This window comes from Diprion similis, chromosome 4, assembly GCF_021155765.1.
Source record: "Diprion similis isolate iyDipSimi1 chromosome 4, iyDipSimi1.1, whole genome shotgun sequence".
Classification (NCBI taxonomy): Eukaryota; Metazoa; Arthropoda; class Insecta; order Hymenoptera; family Diprionidae; genus Diprion; species Diprion similis.
The window spans coordinates 15,740,134-15,763,679 of NC_060108.1; the positions used below are offsets into that span (position 1 = coordinate 15,740,134).

General features: G+C 40.9%; 2 protein-coding genes across 2 annotated transcripts in view; one reads left to right on the plus strand and one right to left on the minus strand.

Annotated features, from left to right (window-relative positions):
• LOC124405966 (laminin subunit alpha-1) overlaps window positions 1–23,546 on the plus strand; it is a 71,345-nt gene that overhangs the window by 45,758 nt on the left and 2,041 nt on the right. The window contains exons 14-39 of the mRNA XM_046881238.1: window positions 14,892–14,998; window positions 15,229–15,412; window positions 15,528–15,883; window positions 15,981–16,178; window positions 16,273–16,443; window positions 16,675–16,838; window positions 17,134–17,268; window positions 17,392–17,647; window positions 17,778–17,949; window positions 18,084–18,305; window positions 18,407–18,660; window positions 18,820–18,931; window positions 19,004–19,148; window positions 19,250–19,562; window positions 19,646–19,806; window positions 19,907–20,045; window positions 20,167–20,407; window positions 20,565–20,738; window positions 20,833–20,999; window positions 21,101–21,259; window positions 21,455–21,603; window positions 21,699–21,986; window positions 22,081–22,249; window positions 22,325–22,750; window positions 22,827–23,012; window positions 23,124–23,455. Coding sequence (XP_046737194.1) covers window positions 14,892–14,998; window positions 15,229–15,412; window positions 15,528–15,883; window positions 15,981–16,178; window positions 16,273–16,443; window positions 16,675–16,838; window positions 17,134–17,268; window positions 17,392–17,647; window positions 17,778–17,949; window positions 18,084–18,305; window positions 18,407–18,660; window positions 18,820–18,931; window positions 19,004–19,148; window positions 19,250–19,562; window positions 19,646–19,806; window positions 19,907–20,045; window positions 20,167–20,407; window positions 20,565–20,738; window positions 20,833–20,999; window positions 21,101–21,259; window positions 21,455–21,603; window positions 21,699–21,986; window positions 22,081–22,249; window positions 22,325–22,750; window positions 22,827–23,012; window positions 23,124–23,455 — 5,380 coding nt within the window. The remainder of the gene's footprint in view (window positions 1–14,891; window positions 14,999–15,228; window positions 15,413–15,527; window positions 15,884–15,980; window positions 16,179–16,272; window positions 16,444–16,674; window positions 16,839–17,133; window positions 17,269–17,391; window positions 17,648–17,777; window positions 17,950–18,083; window positions 18,306–18,406; window positions 18,661–18,819; window positions 18,932–19,003; window positions 19,149–19,249; window positions 19,563–19,645; window positions 19,807–19,906; window positions 20,046–20,166; window positions 20,408–20,564; window positions 20,739–20,832; window positions 21,000–21,100; window positions 21,260–21,454; window positions 21,604–21,698; window positions 21,987–22,080; window positions 22,250–22,324; window positions 22,751–22,826; window positions 23,013–23,123; window positions 23,456–23,546) is intronic.
• On the minus strand, window positions 10,230–12,722 carry LOC124405967 (alpha-glucosidase-like). The gene is made up of 6 exons (XM_046881239.1): window positions 12,515–12,722; window positions 11,901–12,364; window positions 11,376–11,822; window positions 11,032–11,287; window positions 10,593–10,932; window positions 10,230–10,484 (listed from the first exon to the last, which is right to left on the minus strand). Exons 1-6 carry the CDS (start codon window positions 12,681–12,683, stop codon window positions 10,307–10,309), a joined length of 1,854 nt encoding a protein of 617 aa, XP_046737195.1. The 5' UTR covers window positions 12,684–12,722; the 3' UTR covers window positions 10,230–10,306.

A 23,546-nucleotide genomic window follows, 5' to 3' on the forward strand; every position in this document is an offset into this window, starting at 1 on the left:
GATGAGAAAATCGGCGAAAACGGAGATTCCGAAAAAGGATTAAAGTCGAGGAGAGGAAAAGCCGGAGTCGCTGCGGTTTCGCCGCGGCTGGTGCAGGTGCTTTTTTTATCTTACCCTACCTCCGTGCCCCTATGATTCTAACTCTGAGGCCTCGACTCCCCGGTGATATCTTCGCCCGGTGCACCCACGTGCACGGCATAGTAAACACCGGGCGAGATGCAGTCGAGAAAGAGTAAGAGAGAGAGAAAAAGAAAGAGAAAGAGAAAGAGAGCGAGAGAGGAGGGAGAGGAGAGAGAAACTTGGAATTGGGCGAGTAGTACACGGGCGAGAGATGGTGGGACGAGGACTTGAGAGAGGAAGAGATGAAGAGAGGAAAGAGAGAGGAGCAGACTCGGCTAATGGTAGCGCGCTCAAGAAGTAAGAACAGTGTACCGCGAGCTACGCGACTCGAAGCACCAGACGCCGCGCCATCGGAATCAACCTATCGCCGATGCTGCAGGTGTCTCGACGTCGGTGGTTCCTCCAGGTTGCAAATTTTTGAAGACGAACCAAATCAGAGAAACGGAGCGAGCTACACATGCCCCTGGTACCAACCATTGGGTTAAGTACCGCAGGGTGTTCGGGTTCAAATCGCGAGTTCGACGTCGGGGACCTTCGAGGTTCGAAGGGATCCCTTATTATGGGGTAGTCATGACGGAAGGAATCAAGCTGCTGCGGTCCCAGGGCGGCGTTGCCCTGGTCATAGTCTCGGTGCTTATGGTGGTATCAGGGGGACCTGGAGGATGCGGGGAAGCGGGAAGTAGCGGTGCGACGAAAGTGTTTTCCAAAGATTTTGAGTGGACCCTTGTGCCCGGTTTGAGCGAGCGCGATAGCCGAGGGAGTGTCGTCGATAAGGGCGATGAGAAAGCCCGGATTCCTCTCGGGGTTGAGGGACCGATTTTCCCACGGGACCGTCCACGCAACCTACGGAAACGCGCTGCGAATATTCCGCCCGAGTTTCACCGCAGGAGAAAATACCAGAGGAGGAATCGCGGGCCCCGAATTCAGGGTTTCTACCCCGGGAGGAAACCCGTCGCCTACGTTCACATACAACCCTCCTCTCCCAGGGTTGCTTTCACCAGGAAATGCCACCGATGCATGGTTTACTACAAACCTTGTCCCCCCGTCAACCAACCCGTCAGGGTCTGGCCTACCAACAAGTATGGAAGACCTCAGGCCAACTGGTACGGGCTTAAATACGGTGAGTTTGTTAACGGAGAACCGTGTCAGACGCCGGAAGGATGAGCTTTCGAGAGCTTTGCGCTCTCCCAAGGCGCCTACGTCGAGTCAGGATCGCGTCCTGTGCCTCGATCTCTATCCTTGCATCGTGCACCACATTGATGCACCGGCGCTTGTCAACGGAACAGACAGCAGAGACAGGAGAAGCTAATCCTCCGCGTCTGTCTCTCCGCAGCTAGTCCTACTCGCTAATCTGACAGCGGATCGTAAATCAGTCCATGAAAATCTTTCGGCTCGATATCAGAGTGGACGATGTCGTCTATCGTACGCGTTTATCTGTGCTATGGCTTGTTTTCGGTGTTAGGACTGATCGGTACTAGGTAGGTACCGTAAGCTCCACCAAATACAAATTGAAGGACTAATTCTATCCACCGTATTGGTTCTAATTCGTTTGAAACATTTTCCTTTCGCTCGAGGTCTAAGATTTGTGATACTGCTCGCGCAGTTGAAAAGAAAACAATCCCTCACGTCTGGTCCAATGTAACTGCATCAGTAAAGTGGCTAGAAATGATAACCCATTTGCCGCAAATTATTCGAGCCCAATGAAAAAGGAAAACTGATCGCGATATGTCGCGAAGTTATCAGGCGATGGCTATCACGGCGGAATCTCGTCACAAGCTGTCATCTCGCTTACGCCAACACTCTTCTCGTCTTCGTTTACTTTACTCGCATCCGTATAGCATGTGTGACTGCGATTAGCCGTCAACGCCCATTCCGATGAATCGGGATGCTCCCCAGAGTCACTAAATTTTAAGTCATTGAACTTGGAGAAGAGCGATAAGTGCGATGGATCAATTAGCGCAGAACATGACGGTCGATTCTTTAGACAGTTTCAGTGCTGTTAATTTACCGAAAGATTTAACGATCGAGATCTTCGGTGCAACGAGCTGCGGTAAATTCAGGACGACGAGAGGAACCTTTGACTCGATCTGATCGACTGTTTCAATAGCTTTCGAACACCCTCGAGTGTCTTTCTTCCAGCGGGATGCGACGCTGGGTGAAATGAGACGTCAACGTATCTTTTACGCAAGTCGTTTTAACCGTGTGTCACCTATGAATAATCCTTGATTACAATAAGCTGCATAAATGAGTTGAAAATTTGTCAACCATACATCAATTCGAGTTGAACTCATTTACGGACAATAGACTTATATATCCAATTTCTGTTATAATTAATTACAGCAAACTACTCGAAAGTCAAAGAATAGCTACATGTAGGAAGAAGAACCATATAGCCTCATAAACTTATATTTTATAGCCGTTGAATTAATGGATCGAGTATCGACACGCGATAATTTAAAAGACATTTTTCCGATCGTTCCGGTTAATTATTACCGTCCCGAATCGCATGGAGCGAGAGATTCGCCGCAATTCCTTTAACAAATAATAAAAATGATCGTCTGTCAGAAGTCCTGGTATATATATAGTGCCGTGGCCACTTGGGAAGAGAAAATAAAGTTGTTCACCTGGAGAGCCGTGATCGGATCGTTTCGCCTCGCGTCGCGTCTCGCCTGCACAAGTGGTGGACCGTTTTAAATCGTATTAATTGAATCCGATCTCCGTACCAAATGGCATCAAGCTCGGATCCGTCCCGCAGAGAACTGCCTTTCAATAGAAAAAAAAAGAATTATTCATCAAACGAACGATAACTCAATCGTCGATATATACACTCTCATCGAAAAACAAGTGAATAGAAATCCAATTAACAATGAGTTCGCCTTCATTCATCGAACTTAATTCTAAAAAAAGAAGAAAAATCGGATCCCTGCGGTATTCCGTGTTTTATTTATTCCATTCTCTGCGGAGCAGAAGCAGCCACGGCCGGTAATCAGCAGCCTCGATTATCCGGGAACGTCAATCCGACTATATACCTACACGCTCACCACCTGGAACCTGCGATTATCGTGTGATTTTTGGCCAACGTTTTGGAATGCGATTTCCCCCCCCCCTTCTTTACTTGCCCTTTTCGACGCCGCGCCTTACCTTACATGCGGCTGCAGTTACCAGCCGCAACTGCACTCTTCTTCGGTGCCATCATTAGAGCGGATAGGCATCATGAAAGGCTGAACGGTACAACGTGCCTATCCCCAGCCATCCTATGCATCTTCGGAATTAACTTTTAAACCGGAAATTTCGCAAGCACGATACGAGGCGACGTTTTCTGCGCTTTGCTTAACCTTCTTTACCGCATCTCTCTTTCTCCTTATCTTCCTCGATGCTCGACACTCCCACCTACACACCTGTTTTTTGCCTCTTGTAATCCCCCCCCCCCCCCCCTTCCCATTTTTTTTCACCTCCTCTCTCAATCTGTCTCAATCCTCTCGGTGCTTATGTGCAAACGAGTTATAGCCACCTGAGCGAGTCGGCGACGCGTATGCACAAGCTTTATACCTCAGTGCGTGTCGCAGTTATGTACACCTTGGTTGCAATCTGCGTGAGGCTGCATGGCTGCGTATTTTATACACATTCATTTTGCAGGAGAACTTTTTCGCGGCGAAAAAATAAGGCAACTTCCGATCCTCAGAACCGGATCTGAATTCCCCTTATTCCTGATTCGAATGGTTCGCGCTAAATTCCGTCTTTGTTTTACGTTACTGTACGGATCTGATCACGTTTTCTGGCATCGCACGTACGTATGCTATACGTTATATACGCACAACACGCGTCGCCTCAACGACGGTACTTTTGTACTTCGGTATCTCGCAATATCTTCTCGTGTCCGCTCACGCCAACTTCCTTCCTGTCGCGGTCGAGCTCTCACCCACACATCCAGTTAACGAAGATATCAGGAAACGAACGGGTGTACACGAGGTATATTTATAGTGTGATTGAGTCATTTTTTGCTCAAGATAACAAAAAGGCGAAGATGCCGGTGATGACAATGATGACGACCCTCCCGATCGGGAAAATATCTTAATTTGTATAGTACGTCCAAACGAGATCTATTTTTTATAGTACAGTTCATTCAATCAACGAAAAATTCTGGTTTGGAAAAGAGAAAAAATGGCATATTTTATATAAAATACTTTTCTTTCGAGACTAATAAAAGAGTTTCTTTTAATTAAGTATTTGAAACTAAAGCCGTCTTCGAGTTTTACGCAAGTTAATATAAAACAATTTTTATAATTAATGGATAAGAGCCCGTTTTTTCTTTCCGTTCTCTAATTCGAATACGCCTTCGTGCGTTATTCTGGAAATATTTTACCGCGAGAATTGTAGAGTTTTTCGTGGTCGCGACTGATCTGATATTTATTTTCTTTTTTTTTTTTCATTCGACAGTAGTTTCACGTAACGACAATTTCACGTATCCAATTACACACCGCTATTACACCGTACACACAACAGTACGCGTGTTCAGACAGCTACCGTGTATCAATATATGTATTATTAATATTACGGTCGCGATCCTCGAGATAGGAAAATCAAACCGATTTCTCTTTCAATTTTGTTGTTTTCATTGCTCTTCCTTAGCGAGAATAATCTACGTTATAACCCGTTTTGTTTTCATTCATTTTCTCCGTACGGGATGAGAAGAAATTACACTTTCGGTGGAATGCGTGACTTCAGTGATGATTGCCGATTATAAGAGCCTCGTCTATGCTCCAGGCGAATCAGGACGCGTGCTCAGGAGGCTAATTAATCGTCATATTTAGGACTAATTCAGTCGTACACCTAATATTCTAACACTTCTAATGCACGTCTGGATCCTGAGCGCAGGGCGAGGAACGGATAAATGAAGTATTTCTGAGAATGATTACTGTGACGGTGATTAATTATCAGTCATCAAGTATATATTCTCTCATACTTTTCTCTATATATATCATTATATTATATATATATACGTATACGCGCATATTTCGTATGCGAATGAACATCTACATCATTGTGTACGTGAATCCAATTAGTGAGATGGATTTTTTTTTATCTGATTAGTTCAGTACAATATAAAATACAAACAGCTCGTTATGTAATAATTATACGTCAAGTGCACACGTTTTAATTATGTCCGATAAGTAAAGAAGTGTTATAACGATAAACCAATGATACATCAATCTGTGCATAGAATGTCTTTGACAAGATCGATAAAGATTTACGTGTCACTTGTTCGAGACAAAATCAGCTTCGGAATTATAACTGCTCGTTTTCAATCCCGCCATTAGGATTCTCTTTTTTCATTTCATTCTCTAAACGCAATTTTTTTTAGCGTCGATGTACTTATTAAAAAATTCCGCTTACAATTATGTGAAAAACAAGAGTAATCATTGAAATTGCTATTTTAATGAGACAAAAGCTGAAGCTATAACTTACATGTTTTTTATTTGGTGCAAACTGAACAATTACCTCATATGTTTGTCATGTTTTACGAGTGCAACGATGCGGTAAAACAATTTAACACCGGCTGGGTATCGAAGTTCGAATTATTAGTTCTGAACTACTTGTGATTCATAGTTGACTAGACAATCTCTGTAAATTACGAACAGCGTTTATGACGTGGTTTAAGGAAGTCGACAACGGCTGGCTGCTCGTCATTGACAACCCCGAGGCGTTCGGAGTTTGAATAATAATCAACATTCGGAAAAAATTTCGAAGACGGTTGAGAATATCAGAGTGTAGGTAACGATTGTACAATACTTACTTGAGATGAAAAATCGAGGCAGTTTCACGACTTGAACGGGTGTCAGCAGCACAGAGTTATGTCCTCTCGTGAAATATGAACGAGAAGCTGCAGCAGAAAATGAACTCGCCATTGCTTCGCTTCATAAACCGTGACGCCAAGGAACATAGAAGAGCAGAGACGACAGATTGTTATCGCTATTCCAGAATCTAGATTCTATAATTAATCGCCTTATCTTGAACTGTCTTATAAATGGGTATAGCAGCTCGACTGCAGGGTTGCCTAATGCTGCATTTTAATTATAATATTTTGGATGACGTATTACACGTTGAACTACAGTTGGAGAAATTTTTAAACCGTGTTTGGCATTACTCAAAATTTTACAATACAAAGGTATCTACAGAAATCATCGGAATTAGCATGAATAATATTTAAATGGAATTTTCTATTTTTACTAAATTATACGCAGCAGGTTTTATTGTTTCTTTTAATTTATCACAAGGAATAAAAAGTGCCAGAATTTTTTTTTCCTCATCGACCTCGTTATAACATTATACCGTGGATAGTTGGTGACCGGGTGGTAAAACAAATTTGATAAAGGATAACGACAATGCCGGTTCAGAATCCGAAGTGCAGGTTTCGTTGTTCAATTCACTATGAGAACTGGCTGCAACAATCGATTTACGATTGTCATCGAGGTAAGGAATTTATAGAGTGGTGCGGCTGGATAAAAGGGGCCGTGATTGGCATGGCAAGGATACACCTTGACCAACTTGAATCGGAACAAGACAGCGCCTTTATCGTTATCCATGACACGTGACAATTATTATAACTCGAGGCGGGTGTATCACTTTCTTTCGTCGAATTTTAATAAAAATAGCTATGCGATGCATGGTTAGGAATTCGGAACGGTACCAGCTCTCTTTCTGTCCTTTAGAGCGGATTGGTATGAGGTAACCGACTAATGGAAAACATACAGTATATTAAGTCACCATGACAGTACCTGTTCAACAATCTTTTAGAATAAAGAAGAAAAATCCGAGGCATCGATGAAGCTTTTTGGAATTTACGAAATTGATTAAAATGCCTTGTCGATTATCGAAAATCGACGATAGCTATGTATGAAAAAATTGACAAATTATCATTCTTGAGCTAAAGAACTTTTTGTCAATGTTCAGGGATTCTTTTTATTCTCCAAAAGAAAAGCCTCTTTTACGTGAACAAAGTGAATCTGTATTCAAAAGAAATTACGTTCGAATCAAAAACCTGGATTTTAATAATGGGGGCTCAGAATTTTCGTATGTAATGAAACGGACGTCGTTCAGCGGAACAACGGTAATTCCTCATTTCGATAAAACGATTAATTATATCACGTCGCCAGTAATTAGTAACCAAAATTAGTCTCAAAAAGATTCTTGAGCAACGGCTCGTTCCGGATGTTCAATGCAGTATTATTCTCCAGCTGTGGATCTATGAGTAAAAGTGACGTACCGCTGTAAGCGAGATGTGTATCTGCCTACCGAGATAGCTCAACTTTTATGCTGAGCAAGATTTCCGGGAACGAAAATGAGCCGGGTGATAGAAGAGAAGCTATGTCCAGCGCCCCGATTTGCCAAGCCTTGAGGGTTGAGCTTTATAGTCGTCGTTTTGTAACCTCCGGATCAATGGATGAACGATTAAACAGAATGAGTGGCTTGTTCTTGCCAACTTGATCGCTACACTCCGTCAATTCGAATATGTTCACCGATAATGCGATGTTATTATACATATATCGCACCTACTCGATGCGCTATTTCTATGATATATTAGTTAGATACAACACGCGTCGGGGTTATGAATAAAGAAATTGAAAAAAATGACCCGCACCGCACGCAGCTGCGAGGATTGTGCAACATTTTCTGTGCAATTGATGGATAAACTGATTGTCAGATTTGCCTCCGGCTTCCAATTATCCGGATCTTCACGCCTCGCGCTGTTTCGTCTTCCTCTTCATTTTATTCATCATCTTCATATTCTTTGCGCCTCGCGTTTCAATCTCTTCTCACTTCTCTTACCTACGACAGTTATTACTAGATAATAAATAGTAATCAATAATAGACTCTGCGACGGAGATGTTTGAAGACGTTTTCAATCGCCTCGATCTTCTCTACCTTCAGATTTATAGCCTTACGATCGCGTTGGTGTCGATTTAGTCTGCGGTACTCGACCATTTATTCTCTCCACTAGAGGCTTCGATCGATCGTTTCGCTTTCTTTTCGGTCTGTTTTTTTCCCCTCTTTGAACCATCTCTTTTTTTTCGCCTTCTCTCGGGATCTTCAACTTTAACCAGACACCGCCGAGAGTTGAGCAAATATCAATTTCTTCACTGTTATATGAAACGGAAAAAATTTCTTAGCCGAAAGTAATTTGAATTAAAAATCGATGTCATTCACTTATTCACCTATCTATTCCGAAAAACACACTCAATTATTGTCCTGATCGATTGATCGATTAATCTAAACTGTCGCGAGTCTTTGAATTGAATAGCAATTAAAAAATTTGACAATTTTTGCAACCCACAATGTCTCAGTATACCGAGAACTGTTTCACGTGATGAGAAAATGACGAGTGACATCACCTCCTTCATATTCTGCAGATGTCATAGAATACTCGACGCAGTACGTCGGTGTGGCAGTGATATAGGTGATATCGGTTCGATCTATAAGAGTTGAGAGGATCTATGCTCGACGAATATCTGTTGTGACAGCATTAGACGTGATCTATAGCCCGGGGCTGTGACAGCAGGGCTGTGCCAAGGGCTGTCCTACGATTATAATTTTCGTTTCGTCTATAGAGAAAATTGGACGATTAGATAGTTGAAATTAAAGTAGATTGTTACATGCAGGTAGAGTGAAGAAGTGAACGCGTGCTGGATGAAAATTTGACACGTGAATAATGAAGGGTAAAAATTAATTCTAACTGCCCGGAGTTAGGGCCGCCTCTTTTTCTCCCTTCCTCTATCTCTCTCTCTCTCTCTCTCTCTCTCTTTCTTCTCTCTGTCTTGTACACCTTCGCTTATGACATCCCTGCAGACCAAACTCTCTATCTTTCTTTTTATTTCTCTCCGAGTCTCTCTCTCTCTCTCTCTTTCTTACGTCGCGTCGTGACTTTCTTCGAACTCCAACAAATCAAGGAACCTGTGTCGCGTGTACTTACAGATGTCGAGCTATACGTATACAGATAATGCAGCTGTGTTACATAGCATCGCGCTCCATCCTCTCGGACGAAAGGAATACCCACGTGGTGAGGCTACGTGTTAAGTGAATAGAGGATGGAAGAATATCTGTATAGACGCCGAGCACTTGTCACGATACCTTTTCATCAATCATCTCATGCCTAAGCCGTCATTCGGTCTGTATAGGCATAAGTGTTGTATGCTAAGAGGAGTTATTGCTCGGAATTGTTTATAGATATCGTTCATTGAATTTGATAAACCGCCGCATCTTTTCTGACGGAGATAACAACTAGAGACGATGATCATCGTATGCAATATATATTCTCTCCTTGACTTTCTCTGTCTCTCTTTCTATCTTTCTCTTGGGTGAAATTATAGTGAGCATACTCTGCGCAGGCTTGTTATTTGTATCTGGTTATTTATTTATTCATTTTTACCACCCTTTTGGTATTACTGATACATTGACTTGGCTGGTGTTTTTATTTTAATTATTTTCCATTTCAATTTTTTTACTTTTTATAATTTGCTTCAACCGTTTATCAAGATCCATTTATATCGACTTCAGGGTCGAGACCATGCTCACGTCATGCTCTTAAAAACTCTCGAGATTCAATTTGCGCTGGGGAACTTATCTCCCGGGTTTATAAGGAGCTTACTTTGGCTTGCGCACGTTTCTATGTATACCATCGTACGTTTTATGCCCCGATCGCGTTCGTGTTTGCGTCTTTATTTCATACGCATGACGTTCTTTCGCGTATTATATACGTTATACATATGTACAAAAAACTGTAAAGTGCTCCATACTTTCATGCGCGCTTGATTGGCACTCGGACACTTCAACTGAAATAGAATTATTTATTATTATACTCTGTATGTCCTACGTGAACCAATTGAATTCTGTTTGAAAGCGGATTAAGCTCAGACGGCTCAACGTTTTACCATTTGCAGTTGATCAATCGCTAAGAAACGAAATGTAGAGATCTTGAGTAAGGCTGTATGATATCGAAGCCAACGTGTATCAGTATCGCCATATATATTGTCATTGAGTGTGACGATCTGATTATCAGATTTACTCAATATCTGCGATATTTCATTATCCGCGATTATTTTCAAACTCTGAAATCATGGGCATCGATGGATTGGAAAGTGGACTTTGATTGATAAGATTTTCTGTTATAACAACAGATACGAGATTATTATTACGTGAATAAAATAGGCAAGTGATTACAGGTCAATTGTAAAATGCAGATTAAACCAAGGACACAGCGAGTTATCGATGATCGGCTGGTCCATGCTTCGGAAACAGCATCCTCGACACCCTGCAGGACAACTGCAGCGTTCGCAGGTAGTTCAATGCTGGTTTTAGCATATTGATCCCTAAGCAATGGGATAGATTATTTTAAAAAGTGCATATACGAACTTGATAAATAAGAACTTGATCGATTAAGTACGGTGCCAGTATTAACTGACGAACAATCATCTTACCCAACAATAATTCCGGAATTAATGTCAGCGATCAAGACCTCCAAAGTTTCAGGAAGACTTTCGAACACTTCCAGGCTAAACGTCACCGCACTTGTGTTGTCCCAATTGACCAAAACAGCGATCGGCTGAGAGTCGACAATCTCTCTTGTGAAGGCTATTACACTTTCGCTGATGACTTGAACGTTCAAATTTCCCCGCTGAACTACCGTACTGTTGCGCAACCGAATCAGTTCTTGTACATTCTTGTAATTACTGATATCGGCTGCCTTTTGAGCCGCGAGGTTCAATGTTAGATAGTTCGAGTTCACCGGCAGCATGGTAGTAGCGTTCGTTGAAAAACCTGGAGAAAAGTATGTACGTAGAATTAAAACTCGTTGTGTCAGCAACTACGAGATGTCGAGACAAGAACCGGGAGGAAAAGAATACGCGAAATATTAACCGGCGGAAGTCGTGTTGTCCCACTGATAAGGAGTGCGTTCGGGATCTCTTGAGAACGATTCGTAACGACTTTCGTCCGTGCTGCAAGCCTGAGGATCCTCAGTCTCTTCCCATGTGAGATAGGTATCGGTCATACCGATTTCGTCCCCGTTATAAATGGTCGCAACACCGGGGAGCAGAAAGAGCAGTAAATTAACAGCATCCACACGGGCCTCGCCGAGCTTAGTTGCGATCCGACTGTTGTCGTGGTTTCCAAACTGTTTCCGAAGAAAAATTATCCCATTAATTATTCGAGACATTCTATTCTAGTTGTGGCTTAGAACGATCTCTGCTTTCGTAACTTACCACCCAATTTGCTGTTGCGTTCTCCGGCAAGTTCTCCATCCATTTGACAATTATGTCCACTACTTCGCCAGCTGTGTCTAAAACGGCATTATTCACGCCATTCTCGTCTTTGATCATGAAGAAATTGAACGGTACGTGGGATCCGTAATTGTAGTATTCCATTATACTTGAAATATTTGCGTATGCTTCGGTGAACATCACTCTCTCAACACCGTCCCCTTTAACAAGCGTGTAATTGTCTATGTGATCCCTCCATATTTGTACTATTTCGTAATTCTCTTGCAAATCCTTCGTGTATATGTGCTCCAGATAGTAATAGTCGGTTGACGTGTAGCCGTCCAAACCAGATGCCGGCTCGTCTGCCAGTGAAGCATCCTCTATCAGGTAGGGCAGGGAGTCGATGCGGAAACCGTAAATACCACGATCTAGCCAGAAGGTCAGTATCTCCTGAAAATAATGAGATTTGATATGACGGTGATCGTCAGTATTGGCTAATCAATCTGAATCAATCTATCAGTACCGCACCTTGGTTTCCTCTATCACCAGCTCATTCGTGAAGTTAAGATCGGGCTGCTTGACGTGAAATTGATGAAGATAGTAGGCCTGACGTTCGTCCACCCATTCCCATGCGCTTCCGCTGTTGAAAACGCTGAGCCAATTATTCGGCGGATTCCGAGTGCCGTTCACCTCGATTCCTTCGTTCCAAATGTAGTAATCAGTGTAAGGATCGACGCTGTACTTCGAATAGTTGAACCATGCGTGTTCGTCGCTTGTATGATTGGGCACGTAATCCAAAACTACTTTAAGACCAAGTTCATTTGCCGTAGCGATGAGGTCGTCGAAATCATCCAGGGTACCATAGACTGGATTCACGCTAAGGTAATCGGAAATATCGTAGCCGCTATCGATTAAGGGACTCGCGAAGAAAGGTGAAAGCCAGATAACTTCGATTCCCATGTCAACCAAGTGAGTCAATTTGCTAGTGATACCTGGAAATGAATTAGTTTTAGTTTTTTCGCGACTGTTGTGAACATATGAGCTACAATACTGCACTGTTAATTGATCACTCACTGACTAACCAACGAATTCATTCTAACCGCAGACCCAACGATTATTGAACAATTTGAATGATAACCTACCATTCAAATCACCGATTCCATCACCGTCACTGTCTTTGAAAGAACGTGGCCAAATTTGGTAAAGAGTTGTTGTCTGCCACCAAAGCGTTGCTTGGGTTACGTTGAAGCTGGTAGCTTCGATTGACGCCGTTACAGCAACGACGAAGAAAATCCCTCTCAGAGAACACATCGCGTGATTGACAATTAGTTTCGTAGAATTACAGTGTACTCTTCCTGGACGGCCGTATATATTGACTGTGCCGGTATCGCCTCTCAGGATCTTTCTACGCTGCTGCACGCGTTTTTAATCGCATAAAAATAACAAACATATGTTTAGTAACTTACGTAAGTCTGAAGAGCGATTAAAGATTTCCTATGATGCTGATAACAAGCATCAACTGCTTCTTCAATGAGTAGCATAAATATTATTTTTCAGTAGATTTTTTTCCTCATGAGTATGTAAAAAGTCGCTCCACCGAATCTCTGTGCGTCCATTAGATAGTGTGAGGGAAAAAAAACCGTACAGTTTAAATGTCAATAATTACAAGGTAACCTGCACGGGAAAAAAATTCTGCGGTCATAAAAAGAATCGCCGAATAGTAATTATGTATACATTTCTTGTGGTAAAAAGTACAGAGTACTCAATCATTTTCACTCTGTTTTGTAATGGAGTCGACGAATGAACATTACAAACCTATACTAATTTTTTTTTTCTTTTTCCGATATTACGAATGTACTCATTGTACAGGCGCAGTCGTTAGTATACGCGTCTTTCAGTCAGTCTGGCAAGGCGGCTTAAGTGATCTCAAGTGATAGCCAGACTATTTTTTTCGATAATTGTATAACGCATTTAACCATCTGATGAATTTACAAAAATGCGAAAATAAGATTCAAAAGTTTTCTTTCCTGGTTATTCGGGTGCCAAACTAAGTACTAAAACTCTCATCTCAAGAAATCAACCCCACTGACCTTTAACTAAGTTTTATGATCACCTTGGTCAGTACAATAATCTTGCAAAAATAAGTTCGATACATTTACTTTTTTTTCACTTTTTCAAACGCCCCTCGCACGCTGAACACATCGGAACTGAATGGCAAGATTGGTAAATGTTTGGATAAGCATCATCAATTATCGTCAATTAAAAGGCAATTTTCAATCTGATAATCGATAATTGTACCGTTGGGAGGTACAATATAGTATCTACTTATTGAACTTGTGAATTTCATATTCACTTATCGGTAACTCATCATTGAGGTCGCCGATTCCATCGCCGTTGCTATCTTTGAAAAAGTTTGGCCTAATTTGATATAGATTAGTCATCGGCCGCCATTGTGTAGGTTAATTAATGTTTTATAGAGATTACAACCAACTGAACCTGTTGTTGACTGAAACTGAGACTGAAATTTTTGAAATATACGTGGATTTCGCGTTTTCTGAAAGCCGAATCAAAGTAAAAAAATAAAATTAACAAATGTTTCATTATGTTACAAACGCTGTAATTTACGTTATATACTCCAGAGATTAAATGAGTTGTAACGCATTTTGAATGTATGCACATACGTTTGGTGAACACCCGTGATTTTTTTTTAGATCACGAACAGAACTATTTAGAAGCTAAATAAGTCATCGGCTCAGAGTTAGACTCCCAATTGAAGTGTATACTCAGCCCCAAAGAGAGAAAAGAGATATAGAGAAAAGAATAACACGAGAAAATCATTTCAAGAGAAATTACGTACAACTTTTCTCGGTTAAGATTTTCTTGACGAGAAGCGGGAAAAGCTTTTATGCTGCATGGAATGGATTCATTCCTCAGTCCACGTATGCATTTCTGTAAATAGAAGAAGTGTCTGCAGAATATACTTCACAGTCCGTTAAGTATACCATAATAAACGAAGGCGGAATCTGAATATCTTTCCAAAAAAATTAGACCGCGCAGTTGCCTTTCGGTTGTGAACTCGTGTTCATTATCGGCTGAACAGATGGAAAATTTAACACTCATAAAGTCATCACCTGCGATATGCGAGTAGTAAAACTGAAAGGTTTTTTATCAATAAACAGTCTCAAGCTTGAGAAACGATCCAGAGGTGTATTACTGAGAGAATAGTGCGCCCCGGAAACCAAGGCGTATTAATCTATCGTATTTGCATATTTATATTTCTCCAGGTTCATCCACTACCTTACTTACTCACGGAGATAATCGTTATAAGCTTCAAAGATTCAACGTCTGCGTGAAACCGTTCTTTCTTTATCTCAAATTGATAGATATATATTTACCCGGCTTTCTCCCTGCAGCGTTTCGTATGAGAAATATACATTACGGAAAACCGTACAATTAGTACGTAGTTTCTAAGAAGAAGGAGTAAACTATCGACATTTCATTTCACCTCTTCTCTTTCAGGATGTCGCTGTAACGTTCTTGGTTCGCTGTCTCACACCTGTGACATTGTAACGGGCCAGTGTCAATGCAAGGCTCAAGTGACCGGAAGAGCTTGCGACCGCTGTCAGGTAACACCGTCATCCTCATCTCTTTCATCACAAGTATATTTCCTCTTCAGTAAATTCTGAAACGAACTTTATAACACCTCTAATTGTATTTCTGTGCACAATTCGTAACGTGGAAAGTATTTTACCTGTCCCCATAACATCCGTAAAGATTCTATTAAGTGGAGAACATTTCTCTCGATTATCAAATCGCTAGTAATTAACCATGAAAATTCGTTTTTCCAATCTCCTAGACGGGATTTTGGGGTCTTACTACCGGAGCAGGATGCCGACCCTGCAATTGCGATCCGATGGGCGCTGCGAATTCCTCCTGCGAGGATGACACTGGCCATTGTCACTGCCGTCCAGGGATCGGAGGTCCCCGATGCGACGTGTGTTTGCCTGGTTACTATGGATTTTCGAACGAGGGTTGCCGGCGTAAGTTATAATCATTCGACACGGTTCAAATTGTATTTGAGAATGAGACAATACTTCTTCCGAAGCCTCACCAACGCCTCACGTCAAAAAATTTTTTCTCACTTTCTGACTACAGTTTGCGAGCCATGCAACAAACCAGGTCACATCTGCGACCCCGACACGGGACGTTGCGTCTGCCCGAAGTTGACGCTTGGTGAAAATTGCGACCGATGTCGGTCTGGGGCTTACGGATTCGTACCTGGTCTCGGGTGTAAGTCTTGTGCTTGTAGTCCAGGGGCGACGAGAGCTCAGTGCAACCCTGATGGGCAATGCTCTTGCAGAGATGGTTTCAACGGGTTGAGATGTGACAAGTGCGCCGTCGGTTACTACGGATATCCGAGATGCAAACCCTGCGGGTGTAGCATAGACGGCACCGTGCAGTGTGGCGAAAAAGTTTGCCCCTGCAACGACACCGGCCAATGTCCTTGCAAGGTACGGTGGTGTCAACGCGGAAAACAGGAGTGTGAGACTTGTATTCGTGAAAACTATCATACCCAACGTCTCTTCTTTCGATTTATTATCCTTTTAGGAAAATGCTATCGGACGAAAATGCGACGAATGCAAAGCCGGGACTTATGGCTTGGCTTTTGAGAATCCAAAGGGATGTACGGAGTGCTTTTGTTTCGGTCGATCAACTTCCTGCCATGGAGCCGCTCTTAGTTGGGGCCAAAGAAGACTTCCTCGCCCGCGGACTCTTTACGTCAATAAAACTGTTAGCGAGATCATGGTAAGTTGAGGAACAATAAAACTCCGAATAAACTTTACGTCACGGCGAGGTTCCTTTCGTTACATTTTTCTTTTTTTTAATTCACCTTGCGTAGGTAGCTAACTTTGGGACTTCCTACATTCTACCGGCAATTAACGGGGGCCTCAACATCAGCAATGGTCACTCGCTTATACCTGGAAATGAAGGAGATGTCACTCTGCCAGCAACGCTTCATTTCAATTACCCTCTTTATTGGGCTTTGCCCGAATCTTTTCTTGGCGATAAAGTGAGTACATGAACTCTCTCCAAAAATGCATATTTTGTAGGTACGGTCGTTAGTAGACGGAGTGCCTTATATATTTACTATGATAAAAAACGTTAGCTTGAGAAAAAATCGTGCAATCATCTACGCAACATGTTTTGCCTTTTTGTTTACTGAAAATGGCTCAATTTTGTTTTTCAATTCTTCTCTTGAATACTAATTATGAACAGGAAATATTCAAATTGTCAATTGCAGGTCATATCGTATGGTGGGTACATCCAATTTGTGACAGAGATAGAAGGCGGAGAGCCGCTAGCGACTAATTTTAGGTACCCTGTAGTCCTGTTGCAAGGGAACAGCAAAATCGTCCTGGAACACTACGCTAACTCGCCTATCGAAAGTAACCGTTACAAAATCAGGTAATATATGAATCGCTTTGACGGAAGCACTTTAGTTACAAACAGAATTAACGTGCAGTGAGTTGAATCCATCGTATTCAATGAGAGAGCTAATTATATCGTATTGATAAAAGGGTAATGACCTGATTGCGGAAACCATATAAGCCTAATTAATAAAGTGAAATGAAGTTTTTATGGAAACACACTTATGCCGCGTTTCCAGCAGCTGGAACCAGACAAATATGAATACTCGATGTATATAATTTCACAAAGCCATAGAAACAATGTAATTTACATAAAATTATTTATGTTACAGAATGCACGAGTCCCTCTGGCACTTAAAAAATCAACCAAACATTCCAGTATCAAGAGAAATTCTCATGATAGCCCTGCAGAAAGTACAAAAAATACTTATCAAGGCTTCCGATTATTCTGAATTCACCAAAGTTGTGTATGTAATTAACGCTTAGACTATTCAGAATTTACTTTTCATTTTTCTCGCGATAATATATTGCAATATTGCACGCTCAGAATTAGCGATAGTTGAAGATTAATCCAGAGTTTTCTTGCGCAGATTGTTGGAAGCATCTTTGGATGCTGCTGTCTTAACTCCAACCCGTTCGCCGCCGTTTGCAACGGATGTTGAAATCTGTAAGTGTCCACCAGAGTATACTGGCACGTCTTGCCAAGATCCGAACATTGGCTATTACCGATGGTGCAACAGCGAGATTGCTATTTCTACGACCGTAATTGATCTCATAGGAGAGGCTCGTCCTTGTCAATGCAACGGCAGATCTGGAGTATGTGACAGAGAAACTGGCCGTTGTCTGGTTCGTATATTTCGATGTACAGTAGCACGAAATTAATTACACTAGATATAAATACAGTAGAATATATTTATTTGATTTTGCGAAACACTCATATGGTTGGATCATGAAAAATCTTCATTTAAATTAACAGAATTGCAGCGAAAATACAACTGGAGAAAGATGTGAGTTGTGCGAAGATAGTTTCTACGGTCATCCTGACATCGGTGGATGCAAACCGTGCCCCTGCCCACATGAAGACAAGCGATTTTCCAGTACCTGCGAAATTCATTCCGACACTGATGTAGTTTGTCACTGTAAACCAGGTTTGTATTTCACGTATTAAGTGTCATGTGCTTCTTGGGCAACGTCGACAAAAGTGACAATGCATGGCACAGTATATACACAAAAAATCACTCGAGGGAAATATTTAATTGGCTATTTCAATTACGTGTTACAGGATATACTGGTAGCAAGTGCGAAAGATGTTCGTATGGCTACTTCGGAGCCCCAACCACTCCAGGTGGTAGTTGTGTACCATGCAATTGTAATCCAGCAGGAAGTCTGAGCGATAGTTGCCTTGCAGAAACTGGCCAGTGTAACTGTAGGTCTGGATCAACGGGAAGAGATTGTTCTCAGTGCACGAAGCCACGTCACGTATTTATCGAGGATATTTGTACATGTTAGTGTTTTTATATTTTTTGTTGTGAATGTAGTTCGAATCGGAAACAATTAACTAATTGAGTTGATGAAAACTGTGCTTTTCTGTGTTTTCAATCATAGCTTGTAACGACAACTGCACTGGCATACTTTTGGATGATTTGGATACTATGTCAAGCTTCTTAATGGAGGAAACGGTCCATATTGCTAATGGCTACATTCCACCCCCATGGCAAGAACTTTCTTACGTGAACGACAACGCTTCTCTATTATTTGAAAATATAAAGCTTGAGCGAAAGTTACGTCATAAAATCGAAAATATACCGTGGCATCAGTACAGAAAACTTAAAAAACGTGTCACTGATCTGCTTGATAGGGTGAGTCCAAGTTGTCATCTCCTATTTATGTTCCTTAGTTGGTTCGAATATACGTTAAATGGGTTAAGCTTGTACAGAAAAAGCGGAATTGATTAGAGATATCGGTATCTTGGAGTATGTGAGTAAAAGAGTATATGTAGGAAATTTTTCTGATTTTAGGCTCCCAAGTGCTTGAATCAGACCAGTAATCACAAATCGAGAAGTGACGATATTAAGAATAATGCTTACAGTACACAATTAGAAATTTCAGACATACACCAAAGGTTGAAAGGTAGAGTACTTGGGTTATTATCATCAAGTAATACATACCCTTATTCTATGTTTATTTTCTTTGTTATTACAGAAACAAGCCATCAATTATTTAGGTATGCAGACAACGATAAAAGAATTGAGATTGAAAATGCGCTAAATCAGGCGACGATAGCTTTAAATAAGATTAAATCTGTCAACTTATCTGGAAGGACAAGCGAAATCGAAACAGCCATCAAGTTAGTTCATATATACAGATAGTTTCGTAGATTTTTTTATATTGCATTATCATATTGCAGTTTATTTTACTCGTTCTCATAAATTTTACGTATTTCGATAGCAATGCAACGGACTACATTGATTGGCTTAGCTCTTTGAATGATGGCGCGGAGGATTTAAACAAGGTCAAAAAACACGCAAACGAGTACAATGAAAAATTGGAAGATTTTGACATTATTATAGAAAATACTATGGAAAATTTATACACGTATGACGGATTGTATAGAAATTACGAAAAAGAATTCAACCATGCAAATAATCAATATTTAAGAATAAATACATTGAAAGAAGAAACTACTGAATCAATTGTCAAAGGTGAAATGCTTGTGGCAGAGGCTAGAGGATTTCTGGTTGATAGTCAAAGTAATGTTCAGGTAACTTAAGTTTATTACAAATTATTCTATTACTATACCAGACTCACATAAACTAAATGCTTAACTTTCTATTCAAATCACAGGATTTACCTGAGTTAAAGTTCAAACTTGCAAATCTAACTGATGCGTTAACAAGCAGAGAAGGAATTTTATACAGATTGAACTACGAATATGAGGATATGTATGTCATACCAGCTAAAAAACACGCTCAAAACTTGACACGATATGTAGATGACTACGTAAGGTAAATATTTTTTTTTCTCCAGGCACTCTAATATCTAACAAAAAAGCATGTTAATCGTGATTATTCTTAATTTATTCTACATTGTTTTTAATTATAACAGCTTATTTGCCCAAACACGGAATAAAACGGTGAATCCCTTAAAAGCTAGTCAAGTATATCAAGATATCGTTGATGCTTTGAATACAGCCAAAATAATTGGGCAGGAAGCGAAAGTAATCGCTGATGAGATTCATGACAAGGTGATAAGAAAAATTAATTTTCATATCAAAAGTGTGAGATAACTTGCGAAACCAGCTGCCTAATTTATATTGTTGCAATTTTACAAATTTATAATATATTATTCAATAATTTCAATTGTAGACTTTTCCTGGAGGAGCTAAGCTAAGTTCTGTACTGGGTTTGACTGAAACTATGGTAGAAAAATCATCGGACTTGTGGAATGAAGCAAAGAAACAAGAAAAACCAGCAATATCATTGACGAACCAGTTAGAAGCTCAGAAGCAAGGCATCGCCGATCTCAAAAACACGCTAAACAGTACTGGAATCAAGGATAATCAAATGAATGTTAAACTGCAAGAGCTCAAGACCAATAGCATTGAAAGTAGGTACAATTCACTTTGGAATACATCGAGTCAGCTGACAGTCACCAAGTGCAAATAAACTTAGGAGTCGTATGATTGCTCAAAGCTGAAACGTTGCTGGCTCTGGCATACAGTCACAAAGCTGTGAAAAATGTATTGACTACATATTGTTTTCAGCTCGAAACAAGCTTCAAGTACTCCTAAAAGACAACGAACGGCTGAAACAATCTTTTGCAAAGACAACTAAAGAAATTACCGACTACGAAGAAATGATTGCAAATGAATTGAGGCCTAAGATAAGTGAACTAAAACGAGAGGGTGATTCGAAAATCAGTCTTGCCAGTGAAAAACGTAATGATTTTTATTTATTTTTTTGTCACAGCAGATTTGCAGAGAATACAGCACAATCGTAGATATTAATTTTGTTTAATTTTAACATATTCAGTTACCGAAGTGCAAAGCAACATCGAAAGAGCAGATGCGAAGCTCATCAGTTTAACATATACATCTGCGAAACGAAAGAATGAGTTTGATAAATGGAACCATACGCTAGCAGCGAAACTTCAATATCTTAGGGACAAAATAGCGGAAGCAAGAAACACCGCAGACGGGGTAAATAATAATAGATTATTGATGAAAAAAAATTATCCAACAACTGTCGTTTGCACCATTCTTAGCATCTGGCTTTACATAACGAGCGTATAATTTTCCAGATACGTATATCTCTGAAGAGTGTCGATGCAAAGAAATGCGTGCGATCGTACAGGCCATCCATACTTCAACCTGGAACTACGACTACCATTGTGATAACACTTGCCATCGAAGGTAAACAAAAACAAGGATCGTTATTCTACCTTCCAAGCACCATCAGCGTAAGTATTTAATGGAATCATAATTCTAGTAAAGTTAGTCCTCCTTTATTTACATTAGCAAAGAACAACTGCAATTGTAGAGTAAGTGTACTTGAATTGCAATGATTCGTAAATTACGTTTTTCTGTCGTTGAAAAGAAAATAGAGAGAAAACAAAATACGCTAAGAAATGTGATTAAATTTTTACAATTTTCAGGATGACTTTGTTGCTCTCGAAATGGTGAACAGAAAAATAAGGTTCGTTTGGAATGTCGGCGGAGGTACCGGAATCGTAACGCATCCCGAAGTGATTGAATCTGGGGATATTACGGGGGACAACTTTTGGTATAGAATTGAGGCTGAAAGGTATGTATCGTTAATTACCGCGAATCACGTCGTTCAAGACGTTTGTAATTTTAACATTAGCAGTTTAGTCATTGTCATCACTTTCTGTGTTACAGAACAAGAAATGTTGGTAAACTAAGTGTACGAAAACAGACATCAACATCAGGTAGATATCTCCCTGTACTTAATTCAACATATCCAGAATATGGCCGTTTTGATATAACACCTGGTGACAGAGTGTGGCTGGGTGGAATTCCGGAATCACAAAGACGACCGCCTGAACTCATTGCCTCTAACGGCCTTCCTGGCTGCGTGCACCAAGTAGTTTTAGATGGCAAACCAATCGGCCTTTGGAATTTCGTTACAAGTGCGCCAGATATGGCGTGCGAGGCCTGTGTTGAAGGGTAAATCTGTTCTGAATATTTCTGGTAAAAACTAGAAAGTCGTATTAATACGGAACAGAAATTTAACCAAGTATATCTCACTGTTCCGTTGCAGAGTCGAAGATGCCCATGACGATATTGCGTACAGTTTCAATGGGGAAGGATACGCAGTCAGGAACAGGGTTCCGTCCGGTCCATACAGCAAGTACACCTTTGGAGTGTCTATAACTTTTCGGACATTTGATGAAAATGCGCTTTTATTCCTAGCTATCAACCCAAAGAATGTAAGAATACATGGTTGTCTATGATCACCCATCATTTCCGTTTCTCGGTTCTTCTAAATAACATCAACCTTTCAGAATCAACATATTATGATATTCCTGCGTGAGGGGAGAGTCGTTTTGCATGTTGGATACGGCAGTAATATTAGTATGGAAATGCTCTCGATGCACAAGTACAATACTGGGAATTGGACGAACATTGATGCCTTCCGACAATATCAGCCGCGCAAAGGCATCGAGCAGTGTAGCTTGAGCGTGGGAGGCAATAGCGACAAAAAAATTGGTGCACCATCTCCACAACCAAAGAAAGATGATGTTCCTGATCTTATCAAAGCCAAGTATTATATCGGCGGTGTTCCGCCAAGCTTTAAATCTGGGGGAATACTAGTGCTGCCTTCACCCGTATCATTCCTTGGATGTATGTCCAATGTATTCATTAATCAAGAAGGGTACGATCCCATGGCAGAACAATACTACGGCGTTGAGCCCAGCTGTAGCAATAAAGTGAGTCAAACGATTGGTGTATTCATTACATACACACTCATGTCTGGATGCGTGACAGCTGATTTCATTTTTTCAGCACACTAAAATCGTTGGATTTTATGGAAACGGATATTTCGAGCACCATGCTCATACGTTGAAGAAGACTGAATCGTCATTCAGTTTTTCGTTCAGAACTTTGCAGGAGACTGCTATACTGTTACTGTCGACATTCCAAAGATCAAATGAGGAAGAAAATTTAGGAAGCAGCGATAAATACCTTAGCGTAAGCTACAGTAAAAAAAACTGTTAATAAATTAAAATCCGTGACTTGCGATCTTTGCCATCTTTGCTATCTGCAAACGCACACCAGTGTTGAATTTTTATGTTTCTTCAGGACAGCTACTATTCAGTCGCTATTATCGCTGGGCAAGTCCAGCTTCGTATTAACGCCGGAAAAGGGGAAGTCCTTCTGCAATCTAATGACACATTTAACGATGGAAAATACCATTCCATTTGTGTGACTAAAAAAAGAAAGGCCGTGGAACTCAGAGTCGACGATGCCTATCAAGCCAACGGTCGACTACCCACGGGTGCTGCTGTCAGAGTTCCTGAATTTAGCGGTGGAATGTACATTGGTGGATTACCTGGTGCCATCAACGATACGAATTTAGTTACAACCAATATTCCCCTGATAGGAGCGATCAAAGATATAATTTTTAATGACAAGTAAGTTGAATAAGGCGTTATTGATTTCTTCTCTCAAGATATAAAATTACAGCACGCCTTATATGAGAACAATTCTTCTCTCTTTTCGCAG